Genomic DNA, 24,890 nt, shown 5'->3' with positions numbered 1-24,890 from the left:
GTTGACAAGTTACAAAAACATCTTTATAATTTAAGCTTTAAAAAATGTGTATATTTTATCACTATATCCTGTAAACTTTTCATTTAAAAATTATTTGATAAATTATTTGTTTTTAAAAGATTCAATTTTCAATAACTATGATAACAATAATGAATTAAAAATTTATTGAGATTGTTAACCAATTTATTATCTATCACTAAATAACAATTAATGGTCATATTTACCAAAAATATCTTTGCTTTTAAGATCAGAGTAAAGGATGTCCCAACTGCTTACTGCTATTCATTTACTGACCCACATATAATTACATTTGATGGCAGGTAATTTCCTGAAATTTTTTTTCTTTTAGTAGTTTTTGGTTTTTCTTGGTTTTGTTGCTTTATTTTAAACAGCATACTGTTTTATAATTTCTTAGTCCTAGTCACTGAAAAATTAGAAAGTAAGGCATGTATAGTCATTAATGGCTTGGTTCAAGATATTAGTTTGTTTCTGTAGAATTTTTTTGACTCAAAATCTAGTCCCTAGTAAAAAAAATATGGACTAGTTGTAAGGCAGAACTTGTAAAAATGAAGATTATTACAAAGGCAGACAATCATTTTTGCTGGACCATTTATTTATTTTTAATAATGATTAAATTATTTGCTCTAGAGATATTTACTGAGTTGCATTTCTATAAGATAATAAAAAAAACTTTAAGGTTTAAGCAAAATGATTAAACTAATACATTAGAATTAATTTTAAAGTGAATGACTCCTAATATTTGACAAGAATACTCAAGGGAAAAACTATTATAATCATCATGAATATCTGGATGTTTGCCTCTGGAATTTAAAGTAAAATGGGAAAAATGACCAAAAAGTAATCTAAGCCATCTTATTATTAGTATCTGCCTAGAAAGATTTAAACTCAGTTATACTGTTTTTGGGGATTAATGATTCTAAGATGTCTTTAAGGAAAATGATGAGAATACCTCATTTTGTACTCAAAAATTTTCCTCATGATTCAAAGTAGTTGATTTTTTAAAATAAAAAATTGTAATGTGATTAGTGTCAGTAAAATCATTCAATATAAGTGAATAGATATAGAACCTATTCAAAGAAAGTTATACTCCATCTGTTTGAGCAGGTATTGAAAAGTTGGAGGAACTGATCCCACATGCAAGAATCCTTTATGGTCATAGCTAAAGGCTTGGAAGTTTTGGTAGAAAAACCTCAAGAAAGCATAGTAATGAATTAATACAACAATTCAAAGATTAATTGTGCAACAACTAGGTGACAAGCCAAGTTCTAAGTAGTGGGGATATGGCAGTGAACAAAATAGGTGACTTTTGAATAGGTGGAAACAGATATAAACACACATAATAAATAGCATATATGTTGTGTCTGAAGAAGATACACATTGTGAAGAAAACTAAATCAGAGGTGGAAAGAGAGGGATGAAAGTAGCGGTTGCAATTTATATTAAAATAGCATGGTTATGGAAAGCCTTTAAGTGAGGATGACATTTGGACAAGTACTTGAAGAAGGTGAGGGAGACAGCCATGTGCATACACATATGGGGAGAAGACCACTCAGCAAGCCTGCCCTGCTCAAGGAGAGCCACTTGACTGACTAGAGGGTTGAAAGGGGAGAAAGAAGTAGTGGGAGAGTTGAGGTGTTTATCACTACTTTGTTTCATTCAGCGCATACAAATGAATGTTCATGATACATAAAGGTATTGGAAATCTAGATTTCTCATTCTAACATCTATATCTATATATACAGATATACATATAGAGAGAATGCCTATAAATAACTTCAATACATATTTTTGATTTGTAACATATAGTGTGATATTTTACACTAATTCTTAATGCAATTGCCTTTTGTCATCAATAGGGTGTATGATAATTTCAAGACCGGAACATTTATGCTTTATAAGAGTATGTCACGTGATTTTGAAGTCCATGTACGTCAGTGGGACTGTGGAAGTCTTCATCCTGTGTCATGTAACTGCGGGTTTGTTGCCCAAGAAGGAGGTGATGTAGTTACTTTTGATATGTGCAGTGGTCAGCTTCACGAATCACAACCGTATTTATTCGTAAAGAGCCAACATGTAACCAGCAATATCAAGATTAGTGAATCTTACTTAGGAAGAAAAGTCACAGTATGTATAATTCTTTAACATTGAAAGTATTTTTCCTTTTTCTCATTTTGGATAAACTTCTATTCATCTCTATTAAATTGGGAGCTATCATTTTTCAAAGTTAGTTTGTTGAAGAAAATATCATTTAGATTAAACTATGATCTTACAATGAATACAATTTTGTTTTCCTACCACATACAAATAGACACAACATAGTTTCAACTGTCCAATCTAAACTGCCTTATTCAAAATTTCTCTATGACAACTTTGTGAATTATTTATTAAAAATATTTTTGACAGTGTCTAATAAATGGTATATTAGACAAAGATGATGACAGATATAATTAAGAATAAACATTCGGGAATAGATAACCAACTTTTAAAATGAATACAGTATGGTACTACCTCAGGAATGGGCTTGTAGACAAGTGAAAAAGAATATGAAACAGACCCAAAATTATATATCCACTAATATTTTGCAAAGATAGTATTTCATATCTATGAGATAACTGTATCTATCAAAAATTGGGAAAATATTTGCTAAATCTAAAACATGCAGTCAATATAGAAAACACTCATATATCACTAATGCATAATCAGCACATCAATTAAAATGAGCAAATAATATAAAAAGGCATTTCACAAAAGAAATCAAACTGATAAATATGTCCAAAAGTACAAATAACCAACAAAAATACAAAAACTTTTAGATTCATTAGTAATCAAATAAGTAAGTCAATGCAGATCAAACATCTCTCATACAATATTAGCAAGAGTACAGATAGTAGAAGTAGTTACAGTCTTTCCAGAGGTCATGTATGTTATATATAACCTGCACCTATGTATGTTATTTTAGCAAGAAATTTAACTTCTGGAAATTCATTGTAATAAATTATTAAAGATGTGTATAGCCCCAATCATGTTTATTCTATCTCTCCTTAAAAGAAGGAAAGTTACAATTGGTGATCAATAAAAGGATTTAACCAAAACTTTAAATAGAATGATGTCACATAAGAGAACACTTTGTAGTCATGAAAAGGATGGAGTAGGTGTGTATATAGTGACAGGCAGAGATATGCATGAAATATAAAAGAGGTTTTCAAAGCATTTGCACCAAGATCTTAACATCAGCTACTTCTGGTTGATTTGAATGTAAGGTTTATTTGCTTTAAAAATAATTTTCTGTAATGAACACATACCATTTTTGTAAAAATAAAAAAAACTATCTTTAATTTTTAAAAAAGTTAAAAGGGAAAAGAACTAGAAGAACAAACACAGTGGTATATCTTCAGTGATTTTTAGAAAAGATAGCTTCTCCACATATATAGTACATCCAAGTGGCTGATCTGAGAGAGGTGATATTTCTGTGATGGAGACAGGTGGTGCATCACCTCTATTCTACTTTTAGTTATTTGAGAAATCTCCATACTGTTTTCCATAGAAGTTGTACTAATTTACGTTCCCATCAACAGTGTGTAGTATTCCCTTTTCTCCACATCCTCACCAACATCTGATATTTTTTGTCTTTTTAATAATAGCCATTCTGACTGGGGCAAGATATCTCATTGTGGTGTTGATTTTCAATTTTCTGATGATTAGTGATTTTGAGCAATTTTTGATATGCCTGCTGGCCATTGGTATGTCCTCTTGTGAAAAATGTCTGTGCTTACTTTTTAATGGGATTATTTGTGGTTTTTTTTTATTTGTTGAGTTGTTTGAATTCCTTATAAATTCTGGATATCAGTTTCCTTCAGATGCATAGTTCGCAAATATTTTCTCCCATTCTTCAAGTTGTCTGTTCACTCTTGATTTAGTTTGCTGGGCAGATGCTTTTTAGTTTAATTAAGTCTCATTTGTCTATTTGTATTTTTGTTACCTAGCTTTTGAGGTCTTAGTCATGATTCTTTGCCTAGATCAATGTCCAGAAGAGTTTTCCCTAGGTTTTCTTCTAGTATTTTTTATAGTTTCAGGTCTTACATTTAAGTCTTTAATCCATCTTGAGTTGATTTTTGTATATGATAAGTAAGATAGGAGTCCAGTTTCATTCCTCTGCATATGGCTGTTCAATTTTCCCAGCACCATTAATGAAAAGGATGTCCTTTGGCCCATGTCTGTTCTTGTTGACTTTGTCAAAAATCAGTTGGCTGTAAATATGTGACTTTACTTCTCAGTTTTCTATTCTAGTTCATTGATCTATGTATCTATTTTTAGAACAGTACCGGGCTATTCAGTTTATTTTAAATTATTTAAATAAAGAGATTACAAACAACAAACCTCAATAAAAAATCATTATGGTAACCAAATTTCAAGTCAGCAAAATACAAAACCCCATTTTTTTGGATAGAACATTAAAAGGAAATTTGTAGTTTAAAAAAAAATCAGTATTTTATTCTCTTTTTATGTTGAAGGAATATTTCCTATTTTTTAAATTATAGTTTTTTCTTTATCTAAATTGAATATTACTTCAATATCTTTTATTCCTGTATTGGTTATTTCCGTATTTCAGATTTGGTTTTCTTCTGGAGCATTCATTCGTGCTGATCTTAGTGAATGGGGCATGAGTTTAACAATCAGAGCCCCTAGTTCAGATTACAGAAACACTCTGGGACTTTGTGGTACCTTTGATGAAAATCCAGAAAATGATTTCCATGATAAAAATGGGATCAAAATTGATCAAAATTTTAATAATTGTGTGGCTTTTATTAATGAATGGAGGTAAGAAACGATTTTTCACTTGTAATTGTATTAATATTAGACTTAAAATGGATGGTGACTCAATACTCTGCTTTTTTGCAACACATGACTAAGAAAAATGTTCATGTACAAATTACTATCCTTTTCTGTTTCCCATTGGGAAGGATTCTACCGGGAAAGAGCATGTTTGACACACTGCCAATTTCTCTGACATCGCCTGGAAAACTATCCTATTGCGGCTGCTCATCAGACACTGCTTTATGGTATCCACCTTCGAATCATCTGGATAGTGTTTTTCAATCAGAAACTGCTTCAGGTTGCAAAGACCTGAAACATGTCAGATTCTCTTCTTTGATACCAGAACTAGATGTCACCTCTGAATATATTAATTCAGACACTCTCATCAGAGGGATAAACAAACATACATCTGGCGAAGAAAATAATTTGAATTTACTTCCACAAGAACAGAAGAAGCATGTAAACCTAACCAAACCGGACTTCAATTTACAAAAACATGCTGGGAATAAAAAACAAGATGCACCTAAATACGTGGACAATGAGAAACACATGCAGGATCAAGGTAGCCACAGCCGAGAAATGAGGCGGAATCAACACAACAGAGGAAAACGGCAAAACTTTAATGACTTCGTTTCTTTGTTTGCTTTCCAAAGTCTCAGCCAAACTGACTTGGAAGAGTTTACTTATTTTTTCCCCGAGGACCATGCTGAAGATGGCCACCAAGAATTTGTCCCTTCGTGGCCCACACCCTCCGGCCTCACTGAACGCAGCACCTTGGCACTCTGTCAGCAGACTCTAGCCAACTCCAGCGTAGGAAGGCTGTGTCTTGCTTTTCTTGGCAAGAGACTAGACAGTGTTATAGATATGTGTGTGAAGGATGTTCTGTTAAAAGATGATCTTAGCTGGGCAGAAGCAGGTGTGGCCCTGTTAGAAAATGAATGTGAAAAAAGAATTTTGGAAGAGGGGAAATATAACACAGAAGAATACAGCAAGTCAATTGAAGACATTCTGTTAGTATTAAAATGCCCCAATCTGTGCAGTGGCAATGGGGAGTGTATGGAATGGGGCTGTGCATGTTTCTCAGGCTTTAGTTCCTATGATTGCAGTGATGTATATGGTAAGTGACCACCCTCAAACTTTAATATTGCATATGATATTTGATTATGAAAATGTCTTTGTTCTTTTTTTACCTTCAGTATCTTAACAGTACTCATTCAGATTATATAGGCGAAAACCTCAAGTTATATTAATTAATACAGTAATAATTTTCTAACTGCATCTCATCTCATATTCTTAGGAGTAAAAGCTGAAGTAAATATAACAACCTATAAGACACAGTGTGACCCGGTGCACAGTGTCTCTCTAAACTCATCCCCGGCTGCGGTCACCCTGTCTATCCACTCCAGCCACTTTGGTCTCTGTGCTCCTCGAAAATGCCAGGTTTACTTTGACCTCAGGGCCTTTGCGCACAACTGGTTTCTCTACCTGTAGAGAATAACTGTCTACCTAGAACTCAAATTTAATATTTTTAAAACACTATGTTTATATTATTTTGCTAATTACACTAATTTGCTTACAACTCTTTCCCTCTAACCCATCTATGTGGTACAAACTATTTTGTCTCAATATGTTAGAGAAAGAAATTCTAAAAAGTTGGTTTGGTTCCTTTAACCAGTAAACCAGTAACTCCTGGTTTCCCTCCCACCATTGCCATCCTGCCCTTTTCCATATACAGCATTTTCCATTTTAGTCAATGAAAATTTCATTCCTCTAATTGCTCACATTAAAAACTTGCAGTCAATTTTGACTGTCCTTTTCCTCTCATGCCTCAAATTTAATCCATTAGCAGCAAATCCAGCTCTAGCTTCAAAGCATTTCATCTCTTTCCCTGCTACAACCTTAGTCCAAGCCACCGTTATCTCTCACCTGGATTATCATAGATTCCCTCAAAGCTTATTTTCCGTGCAGCAGCTAAAGTGACCCCACTGAAATGTAAGTCAGATCATGCTCCTCTGCTTCAATCCCTTGAATGGCCTCCATCTCTTCCAGAGTAAAATTCCACAGTCCCTTCCATGGCTGGAAGACCCCAGATAATCTAAGGCTCCTCTCTCACTTAATTCACCTACCGTCTCCCCTGCTCCCAGCTCACTGCGCTTCAGACACACTGGCTATTTTGCTGTTCCACAAAGGACCCAGGCTTGTTCCTACCTCAGGACCTTTGCACTTACTATTCCTTCTCACTGGAGCAATCTTACACCATATATCTTTATGACTGACTTTCTTCACTTCTCTTTTCAAATGTCATATTATCAGAAAATCCTCCCATGATTATTCAAAATAGTTTTTCTCACACAATCACATAGTCATTATTTCCTTTAATATAATTAATATACTTTTCTCCCACATTCCTGAAAACACTTATGTAATACATAATATTTATTTTTTCATTTGTCTATTTTTTATCCTCCCATGCTAGAGTGTAAGTTACATGAAGGCAGGGACTTTGTTCATTACTTTATATTCAGTACCTAGAATAACACCAAATACATAGAAACTGCTAAATATTTGTTGAATGCATGAAAGTATGAACTGAACTAACATGTTTCTAAAAATTTCTCATAAAGGTATTTAGGATTCTGAATACACATGACATGATTTTGTACCCTATTGCTATAAAGTTATTAATATATTCACTTAGATTTTGCCATTGTTTAGGCAAAGAACTTAATTTCTTTTACACGCTGCATATATCCATATTGACAACCAGATCTTGCTGATATAGATAATGAAATTTTGAAATTATAATACATTGCATTACTAACTAAGCTATTTTATTACAGAAGTATTTTTCTTATAACCCATCTATGTGGCACAAACAAATGTCAAAACTAAAATGTATTATAGTAGCAATTTCTTAATACTTGTTCTTAGTTGATATCAAATATTAAAACATTAATGAAACTTATGTATTTAGGCATTGGTAGTATCTGTAATGATATTTGTATTGGTTTGATGATAGATGCTTTTTAAAATACCAGGTTACTTTTAAAATTTAATGGTTTAATTAATGTAGTAAATAATATTTGGGATATATTTTTGAATATTATTAATATTTTACATATGCTTTTAATTTAGGCCTTGAAAATAATTAGTTTTTTTCTGAAATTAAAGAAAGTATGTCCTATTTGTTATACTTTTTCCAAAGGCAAAGCTCCTGAAATTACAGAGCTTGAGAATGCTGGATTCTGTGATGTTCAAAAATATAATTGTATGATGGTGAGAGTGTTTGGTAAAGGCTTTAAAGAATCACCTTCAATTAAATGTGAAGTTACTAAACTGAAGGTATGTTAATTATAGCATTGGGAAGCAATAGAGTTTATGAGATATTCAGATTAATATTATCTTAGATTCATTTGTTCTATCAATTAGCAACATAATCCCAAAGGATGTTATATCCACAGAGAACTGAACAGGATAATGATTCAGTTGCATAACCTTAAAGCTTCCCTATCTGTTAACTTTATTAAAATATTTTATATAATTTTTATTGAGGATTACTATTTTTCATCATTAATAAAAAACTAAGAAAATATCAAGCTTGATATGTGTAAGCTTTTGTATTTCTTGAAATAAAAAAACTTAAAACTCGGAACTTGAACACCATGAAGACTCAGTATGTGCACATTTGTATGTGTGTGTAGATGTTTGTGTCAGTTCTGCTTTACTTTCTTCATTTTTGCATTTCATTATATACAATTGACCCTTGAACAATACAGGTTTTACCTGCATGAATCTGCTTATATGTGGATTTTTTTCCACATATAAGTGGAAAATACAGTATTCATGGGATGAGAAACCACATTTATGGAGGGCTGACTTTTTGCATACCTGATTGACTGCAGGACTTCAGTAGGCACAAATTTTGGTATAGACAGGGGTCCTGGAACCAATTCCCATGTAAACCAAGACGATTTCACTGACTTTCTTCAAGTGGTGAAAAATGGCCATCAACAGCTCCATGTTGTATATCTTACAACTTGAAGCACTAGAGGCAGACTGGCCCCAAATCCTCTTTGGTACAAAGATCAAGTATATGAGTAGTTGAAGCATTGGCCCAGCTTAGGTCTACCACTAGACCAGTCAAGTATAGACAGGGAGGTTGGTCATATAAGGACATGAGAGGCTCTGCAGGAACCATGTAGATAAAGGGCAGAATGGATGGTTTCAAGTAGATGTAGAAGGTGGGAGATTTGCAGGAGAAATGAGGGAGTTTCCTGGCAACAATCCGCTGTCTGTCAACTATAATACATGGCCAAGTATATTTCCTTTTGCTACAAAGGTAATTAAATCGTGATCTGTTATATATGGCCAATACTAGTAAATTCTTTGATTTGAACCTCCAAGAAATGCATGATTCACTGGAAGCAGTTTACATCAAATTAAGATGTATACATCTTTTATTATTCTGAATAAAACTCACTCTCAATGTGGCTTTTGTTTTCTCATTATAGATTCCATTATACTACCTGTGTATTGTAAAATTTATATTTTTATTATATATAATTCACTAGCAAAATATTTCCATAATGTAACAGAGGTTAATTGCTTTCTCATTACGCCTTCAGTATAACAGCAGTAAATGGGTGCTTGGAGAATCCCTCTACACACAGATTGTTTTTCAAAATAGCAGAACTGTTGATTGTCAGCTGCCCACTGATGTTCGGCACTTTGATATCATGGATCTGATGAGTGAGGAACCAATTGGGAAGTGGCAATTAAAGGTAAAGAACTAAAATGATATCTTCATATTTATATGAAAAAGTACATGCTTATATCTGAAATTTCATAATGAATTTATGAGGCTACATTTAGAGCAAATTATCTTACATTAATAGAACTACATCTTACAATCTCTACAGGTATCTAATGATGGTTATAAGTTCAGTAATCCAAAAATAATGATCATATATGATGGTGCTTGTCAAGTTTGTGGTCTCAATGAAAATGACTCATGTATTATAAAGGTATGCATCTTTTCACTCATTGTCATATTTACATCATATCTTCATTTTCCATGTTGTTGACATATTAATTATAGTTTTTTCACCTTAATATCAGAAAGACTGGTAGAGAAAGGTTTCCTCAAGTTTATATAAGGTAATTGATATTGTTACTCTGTTTATGATTCTTGTTGAAATGGCAAGAAAGAGCTTTCCACCTTTAACATTTCATAGTAGCAGATTGTTTATTCCTAAAATAGCAAAAGAAGGGGTTCGAGCTGAATTGTATACTCCTTCACTCCTACACACATTATTTTTTCAGTAGTAATGATTTTCCAATAAGAGATCTCTTTGTAGTTACTTAGTCCTTTTTGTGGCAAATGACATGCATTTGGGTAGAATTTGTACAATGTGTAAGGCTAGCACTTTTACAGGGAATTTTTTTTATCTGGCAGCTAAATTCATTGGACCATGCAATTACCTGCCACTTGGATTATAAAACAAGAGCACAGCCTGAGCTGAGTCCTCAGAGCCACACCCTCTTCTTAATCTATGTCCAGTCTACTGGGTTTATTGACTGGGATTTCTCAAGTGTGAATGGCGAATTTAACAGACACTGTGGATCTAGTATCACTTGACTTTTCAAAACTGAAGAGCATACAAATAATATTACATATGAAAATTGAAAAATATTTTTTCTAAATTTTAAGTCTTTTTTCTTGAGATTATCTATAAGATCATGGTAATAATAAGTTTTTGAAGGGGGTAGGGAAAAATAATAAGCTTTTGTTTTTGAAAAGTTGTTTGATTTTTATTTTTCCCAAAATATTTCATTTCCACGTATCCATATGTACTTTTAAAATGTTGCTTTCAAGGTTGTTTTATCCTTTAAGGGCTATTTTGTTCTAATTTTTGTGCAATGTTCTAAGTGTTATCAAAGGAGATTTTTGTAAAATGAGCAAAAGTTTTATATCCTGAATATAGTTTGGTCTTCTTCCCAAGTTAAAAAATGACTGCTATATTTAATGTTCTTTCTGTGGGTTTCAGAATCTCTTTAAACTCTTTCGTGTAACGATATACATTATCAGGTGTGGATAATATGCCATGGTTCTGGTCTAGTTTTCCTGTGTTCGCAGGACATAGTGGACTGCTAGGAAAAGGAAGGATAAGTATAAACTAATATTATTTTATAAAATGTGCAAGGAAAAAGTCAATTTCATTTCTTTATAAATGAAGTACTGCCAGCATAAGTTCAACAGTGAAAAAGTAAAAAAGAAATGTTTTCTTCCGTGTATTTATAAGCTATAAGGTATAATTTTGTGCAGAGATACAACTTATATATATTTACCTAGTCCTTCCAAATTGATCAGTTTCATAAGCATTTACACATACAAGTAATTTGTTTTCTAATATGGATTTATGATTATGAGATAAAATATTTCTTAATTAAAATAGATTTATAATATGGTTTCATTGGAATCATCAATACATATGCTGCTGTCTTTCTATGTACAATTTGTTCTTTCTATACACTAACTATAGCTATACCTTTCTTGATATTTTCATTTTTAAAAAACTTAGGAAGATATTTGCATTATCGATGGATTCTGCTACAGTGAAGGGGATAAAAATTCAACCAACCCTTGTTTGATTTGTAGATCGAAAATTTCAAAATTTATGTGGTCATTTTTAGAAGGTAAGTTATTCTTTATTAATCCAAATATTTCCTGTTTTAGATATTTTTAAAGTGATTTTAAGCCACAAGTTACATTTAAAATGAATGAACTCTGTGTTTAATTTAGCATCTCTTCTAACTGTGTAATTCACTTTGCTAGAAAGAAATATAAGATAGAAGGATTTTATATATACATATATATAATTTCTGTGATTATACTGCAATAGGATGTGGGATATTCATTTCAATATTTGATAAGAAAAGAAAATGTGAATTATTAATAGAAGAAATGGGAATTGTGAATTCATTTACACATAATTTCCTGTTTTTAGCCTTACCTCTGTTCAGTTTTGCAACAAAGCATTTAACCATTTAAATTCCAAAGGCCATGGGTTCATTACCTGTTAAATAAAGTATCTGAACTTGATAATCTATAAAGTGTCTTTCACCACTACCATTCTGTGATGTGATGAGTATAATATTGGGTATAGATAACTTGGGATAGTTTGTTCCTCCAAAAAAAAAAATCCCAAATTATAGTCATGTACCATATAACTTCTTCACTTTCCTAAACACATCTGTGTATGATTCCTTATGGGTGTCTAAGTTGTCTTTCCTCATGGGGAGATCAGGCCTTATTAGATACAACAGGGCACAATTATTCCCTGACCTTGTGTAATTTTATCTATGGGAGTCATAAAACTTTGTATTGGTTCAGTGCTTTGGAATATCTTTATACATGTTATTGGAAGTACAAATTTCATTGCTGTGTTAGACCATTTGCCAGATGATTCATTGCTTTGGTACAAGACTCATGGAATATTGTGTGAAGACAATGGAAATTTGAGGAAAAATTTAGTGCAAGAGATAGGGCAAACAAATATGACTTCTGAATTGGTGCCTGTTGTTTAATTACTGTAATAACAACTGATTCGTTATAGATTTATAGTGTTTAAAGACAGAAGTGGTCTTAAAAATATCATCTGTTTCAAATCCCTTGTAGGAGGATAAGGAAATTAAGATCAATAAATCAGGCTGTTTGTGTAAGGATATACAGGGGCGGAATGGGAACCAGAACTACGGTCTCTCGGCATCAGTGTTTGTAAGAAGAGAGTTTGTGCCCAGTACAATGTAATGAGCCTACTCATTTCATCTGTTAAGCCAGTAGGCTAGGGTGGTGGACATTTTAAAATATAAGACAGTATAAAAAAATGTCTTAAATTGTTTCATCGGCATAAAGAGAATTCTGCCTGTCTTCTGAAATAGCCACTTTTCTAGTGTGTCAGCTCAGCCACTAGAAGGACCTCTGAGGAGTAGAGGATGGGGATGATTAGTGGCTCCCACTTATTACAACTGGGGAGGTAAGTCCAGCGAGGAACTTTTAGGGGAGTCCATGCAGTCATGGGTAGTAAGGGAGCAATAGAGAACTGGAGGTTTAGAGGGAGAAAGCGAGGCTGAAAGGAACAGAGTGCAAAGGAAGGAGAGTGAGAGAGAGCAAGCAGCGAGGTGGCCAACACCAAGAAGTAATCTAAGACGGGAGCAGCTGTACCCAGTCTGGGCAGTGCACACGAATTTATAGATTCTATGCTGTACTCAGAGTGCTTTCACAGTCTCAGACCAAAGCCTGAGGTCTAACACCTATCGGTTCCTTTTACATTTTCTAAGAATGGAATTGAATTTATTCAGAATGTTAGAAGAAAAAAAAAGGAAAGCAGCTAATAGAACTTTTAGCAGAGCTCAGTCTTTATCAAAACGCCTGTCTCTGTGGGAGCTCTTAGGATCATACTTCTTTTCTTTTCTGCACAGGTACAAAGTTCAGTGTTTTCTCTGTTACAGACAACCAACCCCCAGTGATTCGAACATCGCAAGACAAATTACAGACATTTTATGGGGAAAACTTTGAATACCAGTTCATGGCCTTTGATCCAGAAGGTTCTGACATCCATTTTATGTTGGACTCTGGTCCCGAAGGAGCAAGTGTTTCCTCTGCAGGACTTTTGATGTGGAAAACAGAGTCAGAAACTCCCCAGCAATTCACTCTACACCTTCATGATGACTGCGGTGCTGAAACTAGAGTCACGATTGAGGTAATGTTGGAGGACGTAAGTTTTACTCGATTGTTTAGCGATTTTAAAAACTTTATTTTAACTTTAAAATGGAAGTCCTGTTCTTAACTGTTAAGAGCAATGATGTTATTAAACATTGCATGGGAAGTTAAATTGCCAAAACTTTGACTATTCTTTGTAAGAATTTAAAACCTCAGAGAGAGTCTCAAGCCCAGAAGTATGAATCTAAATTAATAATTGCTACACTGCTTTATTCTGCACTTAGCTATAACAAGGATGAAGAAATTTAATTCCACCTCCGTGAAAGATCTGTGATTAATCTAAGCTTGATAAGTTTACCCTTTTCCTTCAGGTGAAAGAATCTCAGATGTGGAATTAAAAATCAAGATTATAAATATGACTTAAAATAACTAATTGGCAACTACAATTCTTTTCTTTACTGACTTTTCTTTTGGTTATGTCAGTCATGAGCATTTAATACTTATAAACTGTTTTTGTGCCCTTTATTCACTTCAAACTTGGGACACACTTCCACCCAGAAGCAATATTATGAAGAGCAACTGTATTCTATGCCATGTTAACATAATAATTCAAGTGATTATATGGTCTCTAAATTTGGGGATAACCCAGGTAACTAACTGCTGTCCAATTTAATGATTTTTTTTCAGATATCCTGCTTGCATTATAGAAATTGATCATCTTGTAATATCTTTAGAAATGTTATCCCTAGCATTCATATTGTGGCTATGCTCTTGATAGTGGACATAATTGTCTTATTAAACTATTTTTTGAATATCATTCTATATTAAATAAAAATATATATAGTAGATATATATAATTTGGTTATACTTATAAGTAAACATACATGCCTAGTATGATTTGGGGGGCATAAACTGAAGATGATTTTATTGAAAAATAAAGCATTTACTTTTTTTTTTTCTTGGTAGGTGACTGTGAAGCCTTGTGATTGCTTGAATGGTGGATCCTGTGTGTCTGATATGAACTTTCCTCCAGGAAGTGGAATGTACCTGTGTGTGTGCTTGCCTGGCTTCCAGGGCAGTCTTTGCGAAGTGAATGTCAGTGGCTGCCAGTCAAACCCCTGTGGCCTTGGCAAATGTATTAGTGGTTTTCACAGTTATTCCTGTGATTGTCCACCTGAGCTCAAAGGTAAGTTTTCGTTCATAATGAACTAAATTAGAACATGAACAAATTAGAAAGGAAAGCTCCTTTAAACACTCATCTACAGATTACTCAAGCAAATGTGTGGTCCTAAAGATTTGAATACACATTTAAAAAATTTTAGTAGAAGTTATCACAAATATATTTGCGATCCATATCCCTTGTTAATTGTAAATTACTTACATATATTATTGAAATTTTGCCAATTTTTATAACTGTAATAGCAATGTAGGAACCAACAAAGCAGGTAGGCTACCCATATTTGGTGGGTAGAAATATGTTTAAATGTATTATTATTGAAATATAATATGTTATAATGAAGAAATTATGCCAGGGAAAATACAAAAATTATCACTCAAGAGAAATGTTGTTGATAATTCATTAACTTAGAAATATCATTGTATAAATTAGAGTGAAATCAAATGAGATGTTAGCATATTCACTAACTCATTAATTGTCCTAAAATGTCTGATTCCAGAAATAAGTATGACTAACAACCTTTACTTTCCTAAGGCTTTTTAAAAAACTAATATCAATATTTTTAAAATTAAATAGATATAAATATTAAGTAAGTAAATATGCAGTTATTGAGATGATATTTTCTTGAAGATGCCTATTTTAACATTACAGGAGAACTAAGCAAAATATTTATGTGTCTTCTAATTTTCTTCAGTATTTTAAAACAAAAATTTATCATTTGGAACTGTGAATATAGATATCTCTTTTCTACTGTGCTGTAGACTATATCTGAAAAAATTCAAATGTTGATTGCTTCATGAATTTTAGTATAATAAGGGCTACCATCTATATTTAACTGTGAATTTACTCATTCAAATACGTTGTTAAGCATTTCAGAGGGCATAAATTTATCTCAAAAAATTGAGGAAAGACTGACTTTCCTAATATGTTATAAAATTTTCTCGAATTTTCAGAGCCAATGCAACAACTAGACTAAACAATTTGTCCTTAATCTAAGCAGGAAACCATTCTAATAACTTTTTATAAATCATTGAGTTTTTAAACAAAGTACAAATTACTGCTATAGTATGATAACTTTTTGCCTTAAATGTTAAAAGAGTTCTTAAATAATCTTATCTATAAGAAAATTCTTATATACTTGAAGGGTCTGGTTTAATATTAAATGAAATCTGATTAATGACTTTCTATTTGATTATGCACTAAATTTTAAAAACAGCACACTTCTTTCCCTATAATTCATGAAAACTCTTTAGGGGTAAGGAGGATATACATAAAGAGTAGATGTCACATAATGAGAAATCAAACACTGTTTTTCAAATTAAATAATTTGAACTTGATCTATATTTTGTCTAGGCAAAAATTGCCAGGAAGATGTTGATGAGTGTGAATCCAAGCCTTGCTTTGCAGGAGTAGAGTGCCTGAATACCTTTGGCTCCTATCATTGTGGTTCATGTCCAACAGGATTTTATGGTGATGGAAAAATATGTCGTGGTAAAAGTCCCTACTTTCTGCTATGGCATTTTTTTTTGCTGTATTTAATTAATTTAAATCACACAGTTCCATTCTGTCTGTTACTCATGCATTTATTCATTATATATGTATTAAGGGTCATGCACTGAACTAGGTGTAGAGGATGCAAAAATATATAAGGCATATCCTCTCACTTAATAAGTTATTTAGAGTATAATAGAGGGAATATGATTAATAAGTGCATAGTACAATAAGGTGTTCTCTATCTTTTGATAGAAGCTCCTAGAGGGTTCAGTAGGAATATTACACAGGGAATCATGTCTACCTGGAAGAATAATAAAAAACTTTTAAAGGGCAGTGTCTAGACTATACCAGATACATGAGAAGAGAGAGAAAGGCATTCCAGGCAGAAGGAACATCATGAGCAAAGAAAGGTACAGAGGCAAGTAACATCACAGCACTCCTAGAGCACTGTGAAGAGTTCAGTGTGCCTGTAGTATAGGAGGTCAGGGGAGCTGCTACAAGAGTTGAAGCTAGAGAGATAGCCAGCAATAAGACCACTGAAAAGCCATTGGAGAGTCCCTTAAAGTTTTGAAGTAAGAAAGCAACATGATAAAGTTTACATTTGAGAAAGTTCATTTAAGGAGTAGTGTGGAGGATGGACCACTGTGGGTAAGGAACTGTATAAATATGAAGGTAGAAAGAAGAGTTAAGACAATATGCCAAATATACAGAAAAATAGATAAATAGATAAAAATAGACTGACAAAAGATGAGGTGGTAATGATGAAAGAGATACTAAAGAAGCAAGTTGGTACTACTTGGCCAGTGATTGGGATCAGTATGGTGAGGCAAAGAGAGTCATTAAGTTTTAGGTGTTTGATTGTAGGTAATGGGTATTGTAGAATGAGCATTTATATTGCTATGGACTGACTGAACTGTTCCCCCCTAGCCTCAATTGATATATTGAAGCCCTAACTCCCAGTGTGGCTGTATTTGGAGCAAGGAAGTAATTAAGGTTAAATGAGATCATTAAGGGTGGAGCCCAGATCCAATAGGATTAGTGTCCTTATATGAGAAGACACCAGATCTCTCTCTCTCTCCATCTCCCTCTCTCTCTCTCTCCCTCTCTCTCCCTCTCTCTCTCTGCCATGTGAGAATATAGCAAGAAAGTAGTGGCTGTCTGTAAGCTAGGAAGAGAACCCTCACCAAAAAGTGAATTGGCTAGCACACTGATCTTGGACCTCCCAGTCTCCAGAATGGTAAAAAAATAAATTTCTGTTGTTTTAAGCCTCCCAGTTTGTGGTATGTTGGTGCGGCAGCCAAGCTGACTAAGACATACATGCAACATATAGGAAGAAGAAGTTGTTTTGGAGAATGATAATGAATTCAGTTTGGATACATAAAAACTGAGGGGACTATGGAATAACCATGTGGAGTTCAGGGAGGAGGATTAAGTTGAAGATATAATTCTTAGAGTCATCAGTGAGGGGATGGAATTGTGCAGGGAGAACACTTAGATTTAGAGGAAAGTGGACAAAAAGAATTGGCAGACTTCAACATTTTAAAAGATTAAAAGAGAAAAGTAAGTCATAGAAGACAGTGTCAAAGATCCATATCTTTGGTATAATTAAGTGAATGGGACCCTATTTTGATGAAAAATATGTATTAATGATAGAATATCATCTTATGCTTCAAATTGGGGTGGGCTTGTCTAGCACTGGAGGTCACAGACACCAGTAACACTGTGCAGGATGGTAGGGGGAATTCCCTACTGTTGCAGCGACTGACATTTTCCCCTCAATATACCATTCCTCAAAGTCACACCTTCCACTCTTTGCACTGAAGTGATCTATTGATAAAATATTTCTATTCAAAACAAAGAGGCCCATTCCATCAATAAAACGTTTATTAAGTGTAATTTAACAGGGAGGCAAGTTGAATCAAATCCTGTTACGCATGAATGACTAATACATTTCTTAACATTGTCAGTCATTTGTGTATTGTGGGAAGATGCCTATTGATACAAAAGAATTGGTTGTTGGTGGCATTTACTTAGTTTTATGGGAGGCACCAGCATTGATGAATATAAAAATAAATAAAGCATAGCTCTTATTGCTGAGGTTATTGCTAACTAGTGGGGGAAAGAGACACATAAGAATCAATAGCATGAAGGGCAAAGTTCTGTGGGAGAAACCCAGATGGATGAAATGGATTGGGTGGGTGAATGGGACTGAAAAGAGATGTACTAGCTTGAGCTGCCATAACAGAATACCACAGCCTGGGTGACTTAAACACCATAAATTTATTTTCTTACAGTTCTGAAGGCTGGAAGTTCGAGATCAATGTGCTAATAGGGTTGGTTTCTGGTGAGACCTCTCTTCCTAGCTTGCAGATGGCTGCCTTCTCACTGGGTTTTGCCTCTGTATGTGTGCTCTCCTGGTGTCTCTTCCTTGTCTTTTAAAGACACAAATGCTATCCTTATGACTTCACGTAATCTTAATTACCTCCTTAAAGACTCTATCTCTGAATACAATCACATTTAGGGCTAGGCCTTTAACGTGTGAATTTGGGCGGTGGGAGTGGGGGGGCAAGGGCAAAACTCAGTCCAAACCAGAAAGGTTTGCTGAAGAGATGACATTAAAGCTAGTTCTTTAATTTGCAGAGTCCAATCCAAGTGGCATTTGTATTCTGTGTTCTAATTCACAATGCTTTGGTTTTATAATAGTTTGATCTGTTTTTCATGTACTTATTTACAGTAGAAACAGAGGTTTTAAATGAATTTACTACACAAGCAGTGATTCTCACAAGGTCTGACAGAAGTGTAATTAAGGAGGAGGATGATAAAAATGCCAGACAGACAGAGAGGCATGTTAAGCCAACAAACAGAAACGCCTTTAGTGAGTAATAATCATAGTTAAAATCTAATGACAAGTAATACCTCCCATTTGTTTTCCAGGAGATCAACATATTTATTCCTCAGATTTTTTTTAGAAAGATCACCTGAAGATCATATAATGCAATTTAAATTTTTTTCTTGCTAATTTATTGAATCCTCTGGTTTATATTCTAGAAAAATGTGTTCATGTTGTATAATGAACAAAGCATCATTTAAGTTGAGTTCAAAAAAACGTGTGCTTGGAGGTGACCATTTCAAACTTACATTCTATAAATCCCTGAAAATTGGTCATCCAGTATCTGTTCGAATCCTAAAATGATAAGAAATTCATTATTTAACAAGCCCTTTCTCTTTTCATAGTGCTTTCTTAGTAATGCTCATTTTATTCAATAACATTCAATGATTGCCTTCATAAAGTTCTTGCACATTTCACATTAGCTTTCTTTATGCCTTTGTATTCTGTAATATCAGCGGTTATTGTGAACGGGTTATCTTCCAAGATATCAGTATTGATTCCCGGAATAGAGGAAAGCTGTCTTAATTTTAATATTGTTCATGTCACCTTACTGAATACTCTGATTTACACTATTTTTCATAGCGTCTTCTCTTTCTTGATTTTTATCAGGAGACAATAATATGTTTTGCAGATAGTGAGTTTTATCTCCTATTCTTATTTACTTTATTATCTTAACATTAAGTGAGATTTAGTCTATACTTATAATGTGCCAGCACTAGGCAAACATTTTTTTGTATATCATCTCATTTAATCCTCATAATAGCTATTTACAGTAACGGTTATTATTTCAATTTTACAAGTGTTCAAACAGAAGCATAGATGAGTTAGGTAATCTGTTCAGATTTACGAAGTTTTAAATTACAGAAGAGAGATTTGAGCCTGAGCGATCTAACCACAGAGCCCAGGCTCTCAAATTTATCCTTTCACTGTAATGGTTTGGACCTCCAGTACAAAGCCCATACTGATGGGAGAGCTTTTTTTCTTAATGGGTTTAAAGGAAATTCTTCTCATGTTTCACCATTGACTGTGACATCATTGTAGTTTCTGCTAGATACTCTTCATCCAATTAAGGGATTTTCCTTTTATGTGCTGCTTTTTCAGAATTCTCTTTAGTTTTAAATCAGGAGAGCGTTTTAAATAATATAATTATTTGTAATATAATAATATAATGCTTTTTTAGCATCATTGTTATTTGCCATAATTTCAGTTAACAAAATTTCCTTAGACTAAATTTTTTTTCAGAATATTTTAAATCAAGAATTGATGCATGAAATTATATTTTGGAATTGTTTTATATTATTTTCTTCATTAATATCTCTGTGTATAGTAATTATGTCATACAGTTATGTTATTAGAGATATGAGTCTAATCCTCATGTATTATTCCATAATTACAGTGCTGCATTTGGTTTGCTAGTGTTTCATTTAAATTTTTTATATAACTTCATAAATAATATTGACTATAGGATTTTGCCACTCTGATCAAATGTTTGTAAAACTTTTCATCTCTTTTTGTGCATTGCAATAGTTTTTAAAATACTTTTTCCTTAATTATTTAGTAAAATTTTTCCATTAGATCATCTGTCCTAGCATCATTTTGGGGAGTAATTTTAGATTGTTTTTCTATTTCTATTGATTTTTGTACCTCTTCCTGAGTCAATTTAATTATTTATACAGAAGTATTAAAATTTTATATAATCAAATAAATATATCTTAAATCTTTATTTATAGCTTCTGCTTACAAGGATCTTTCAACTTCCAAGTTATGTGTATGAACTCTTAGATTTTTTTTTCAGAATATTTATTTTATTTCTTACATTTAGATTTTAATCCATCTGAAATTTGTTACTTTATGATGTGAGACAGACATCAACACATTTTTTCTTCCCAGATAAATAGCAGTTATGTTGTATCATTTATAAAATAAACCACATTGAATTTAAATATCATTTTTATTTATTAAATTCCTATATATAGTGAGATGTATTTCTGAGCTTTCTGTTATATTTTTATTGTTTAATAGTCTTTTTCTATGCAAATAATACATTTTTGTTTTGATTAGCAAGGCTTTATAGTACATTTTAATATCTGTAAGGCAAATGTTCCTTCATGATTCTATTTTTTAATTTTTTAGATATCTCTTATATTAATAGCTCCTGTCTTCTCCTTTCCAGGCAAAATTACTTACTCACTCTTCTATGTTCCTGTAGACTTCATTTCATAGTTGTCATGGTTGTCACTTCATAGTGTCAGAGATTGTCATAATGAGTTGATCACATGTCTGTATCCTTGACAGTATTCTTGAATTGCTCAAGGACAGGGGCTGTGCTTTCCTTTGCTTTTAGGCTAATGTGTATTAAGTGATTAAAAAATGTTTGTTGGCTATTTCTAAATCTTAATAAAATTATTAATTATTGTTCCTTAACGTTAATGCTATTTAATGTTATCTGTTAACTTGGGTATCCAAATAGATCGAAAGCATGAACAGTGTCATGACTTCTTATTACTGTGCGGCTCCTAGTATAGTGTTAGACATATTGCAGACACTAAGTGAAGGAATAAATTACTTAATGCCAAATATTATGTGTAGAACAAAATATTAATAAATGTTATTGACTAACATTTCTATTTCTTTTTTGGCTGTTTAGATATAAATCTTCAGCCACCATCAACAGAGCAGTCACTAATTGGTACAAGCTTTACCCACAGTCCTGCTACTACTATCAAACAGTTCTTGAACACAACCAACATCTCCAGCTTGTCACTGAAATCAGTTACAACTAAAATGGATAATTCAAAGAAGGCTATTTCCCATCAGATATCAGGTTTCGAACATGTGGATCACACTCTCAGTACAAATCTCAGTCTGGATGAGATGGAATTTCCTATGAAAAACAGTAGTTCTTTAAGCACTAACCCAAACAGCTCCCATGGTGAAGTGAAGGATGTTGTCCAGAGCACCATCCAAACAGAGACAGGAGAATATAATTATCAAAATAACAGGTCTTCCCAAGGTTACATACAGCATAAAGATGAGTTTGCATCATTGGTTACTAAAGCAGTCACTATTTTGCCAGAAGAGTTTGCATCAACCAAAATATCACCTTGTACTGAATCATCTTGTTTCTTTGGTGTTTCCTGCGTGCCAACCTCAGATGGTCACTTCAAATGTGGACGCTGCCCCTTTGGGTATTATGGAGATGGCATCAATTGCAGAGGTAGTATGACGGTCTTCAGAAGATACACACAAAACTATCTAGTTTAAGTTTAAGAATTTTGAAGATATGCTTTTCTATTTACTAATTTCTATTTATCTCACTTAGTTCACTCATTTCCATTTATTTAATTTATTATTTGTGTATACTGTAGTCTCATCCCATTTTGAAAAAAACAAAAGTGGCTTTTCTGAGTTATTTTTTAAAATAATGTAATATTATATAGTATTATAACTATAAAATATATAGTATAAATACATTTCAGTACCTACTGTGCTCCAGGGTCTGTAGAAACATTCTGTATTAATTATGTCCTATAATCCACATGAACTCCACATATTGGGTGTTATTTTTCCTGCCTTACAGATAAGAAAGCAGAGCTTTGGAGGGCTAACTGACATTCCTGGCATTAAGCAGCTAAGGGGATAAAACAAAGATGTGACTATAAATCTGATTAACATTGTTGTCCGGGTTCTTTTTAGCTCACAGTGGGCATTTAGCAATTCAAATTACTAATTCTGGCATATACACTTATTTGCATAAACTTGGTTCTCTGTAGTTCCTCCAGGTTTTTTGAGATTAAAACAAGTTGTATATTACTTTAAGTTTTAAAAGTATTGTTTCTATCTTTTCACATTTATTAGCATTGTTTTCTCTGATGCAAATCCTATTTTTGGCTATGACAGCATAGAAGCTGTTTTTGTATTATTGTTTTGTTATTGTTGTTTTGTTTGTGTTTTGGTTTATTTGAGACCAAACTTAAACAAGAGAGCTATGGGCGTATTCCAGTATTCTCAGTATAACTTAGATGAAAAAAGAAAAAAATTTTCTTTTTTTCTGTAGAAATAAAAATAATAATAATAACCCTCAACACCTACATGTTTATATTATAAAACTCCTTATTATTAGCAAGTAAAACAAAACAATTTCATGCATTTTCATTACCTCAGAAAGTGTCAAATGCCAAATAGAATAAATCAGGTAGTTAGAGAAGCTTAAAGAAAACAAACTTCTTAGCTTATGATGTATTCTTAGCATCTTGTTCTTTGAAATTCTGATTATCCCTGTTATTCACCAACATTGATCTGATTGGTATCTAAAATTTCATTGCACTCTGAAAAAAGACTGTAATCCCATGTATAGGTAGCAGCTATCTCCAACATCAAGTTCTGCTATGGAAGTAATTATTACAAGCAGTACTTCTTTCTTACCCTATTAATCATTTTCCTCAGTCATTCTAGCCATAAAACAAATGTAAAGGAAAACAATATAATTTTTTGTGTATGTATAGTGGTGGTTGTTTAATATCAGTATCAAAATGTTCAAATTTCAGATAATTTTACTTTTATTATAACAGTCTATGGGCAACATGTATATACTGTATCAACAATTCAAACCTTTTTCCTTGATTTTTGCAGCCATTTGTAGACACCCATGCGGAAAAAACAGGGAGTGTGTTGCCCCAAACATATGCAAATGTAAACCTCGTTACATTGGTTCTAACTGCCAGACGGGTAGGTACATCACTCATTAGTTTACATAATGAATTTTATTTGGTAATTGATATTTCTAAAACCTAGGCTTTATTTTATACAGCTACATGTCACCCTGATTGCAAAAACCTTGGAAGATGTATTAAGCCTAACATTTGTGAATGTCCTCCAGGACATGGTGGAGCAATCTGTGATGAAGGTGATAATGCAAATTAAAAATCAACTACTAGGGCTAAAATACATTATTTTCTTTAAAATTATTTTAAAGTATAATTCAGTTTTACTCTGTATATACTAATATATATTTATTAATGCTGATGCAGGAGTCTATTTTTAATACTTATTACTAATAAAAATAATTTGAGGATTTTAAAAACTTAAATTTCTCAAATCAGAGATCTGAAGAGCTCTAGCTTATTTGTTGTAGTAAAATTATCTTCCAAAATCATTTTTTTGAGATTTAGTTACAAGGTGCCATATCTCTACAAGTATTCAAGCAAAAGACATTTGATTATCAAATGACTTGGCAAAGATGGTTCCAAGGAAGTGTTAAATGCCAAATATTTAGAAGATATAAGGTAGTAAGAAGAAACCTAAAAAGTGATTTTTAAAAATACATCAATAATCATATAATTGCATTGCTTTTGTTGAAATTCTTTTTAAGTGGTGAATTTATGAAATTGCATTTCCTAAAGTGGGTGATATTTTAAAGAAATAAATTTGTTGTTTATTTATAAAATAGTATTTTAAAAGAATATATTTTTGTAGATGGTACATTTTAGTATAATTATGAATAAACTGAAAGCCATATTAAATGCTTTTATGACTAAGCAAGCTATAAATTAACACATTACATTTATGTTGAACTAACAGAAGAATTCAATATCAATTGCATATGAAAATAACTATACAAATATAGAAATATTCTATTTATAGGCCAGGAATATATATGTTCAAGTCTCACTTTTCAGTAGAAGCCTAAGGTCATATATTTTGTTCCAGTTAACCAAAAGTCTTACAAACCAAACATGCTGATGATTTATGAGTGTTTTCAGAATGTGAAT

At 32.7% G+C, this 24,890-nt stretch overlaps 1 protein-coding gene across 2 annotated transcripts in view; it reads left to right on the top strand.

Moving 5' to 3' along the window:
• VWDE (von Willebrand factor D and EGF domains) overlaps positions 1–24,890 on the top strand; it is a 62,761-nt gene that overhangs the window by 26,187 nt on the left and 11,684 nt on the right. The window contains exons 9-21 of one of the 2 annotated variants that reach the window (XM_045564025.1): positions 247–320; positions 1,878–2,145; positions 4,631–4,839; positions 4,983–5,953; positions 8,042–8,178; positions 9,462–9,617; positions 9,756–9,860; positions 11,418–11,532; positions 13,348–13,598; positions 14,525–14,744; positions 18,964–19,104; positions 23,752–23,847; positions 23,930–24,025. In XM_045564025.1, coding sequence (XP_045419981.1) covers positions 247–320; positions 1,878–2,145; positions 4,631–4,839; positions 4,983–5,953; positions 8,042–8,178; positions 9,462–9,617; positions 9,756–9,860; positions 11,418–11,532; positions 13,348–13,598; positions 14,525–14,744; positions 18,964–19,104; positions 23,752–23,847; positions 23,930–24,025 — 2,839 coding nt within the window. The remainder of the gene's footprint in view (positions 1–246; positions 321–1,877; positions 2,146–4,630; positions 4,840–4,982; positions 5,954–8,041; positions 8,179–9,461; positions 9,618–9,755; positions 9,861–11,417; positions 11,533–13,347; positions 13,599–14,524; positions 14,745–18,963; positions 19,105–23,751; positions 23,848–23,929; positions 24,026–24,890) is intronic. The other variant, XM_045564027.1, reaches the window with a different exon arrangement.

The sequence above is a fragment of the Lemur catta genome, chromosome 11 (assembly GCF_020740605.2).
Source record: "Lemur catta isolate mLemCat1 chromosome 11, mLemCat1.pri, whole genome shotgun sequence".
Classification (NCBI taxonomy): domain Eukaryota; kingdom Metazoa; phylum Chordata; class Mammalia; order Primates; family Lemuridae; genus Lemur; species Lemur catta.
The sequence above is the reverse complement of the archived record's forward strand: the minus strand, read 5'-3'. Positions and strand labels throughout refer to the sequence as shown.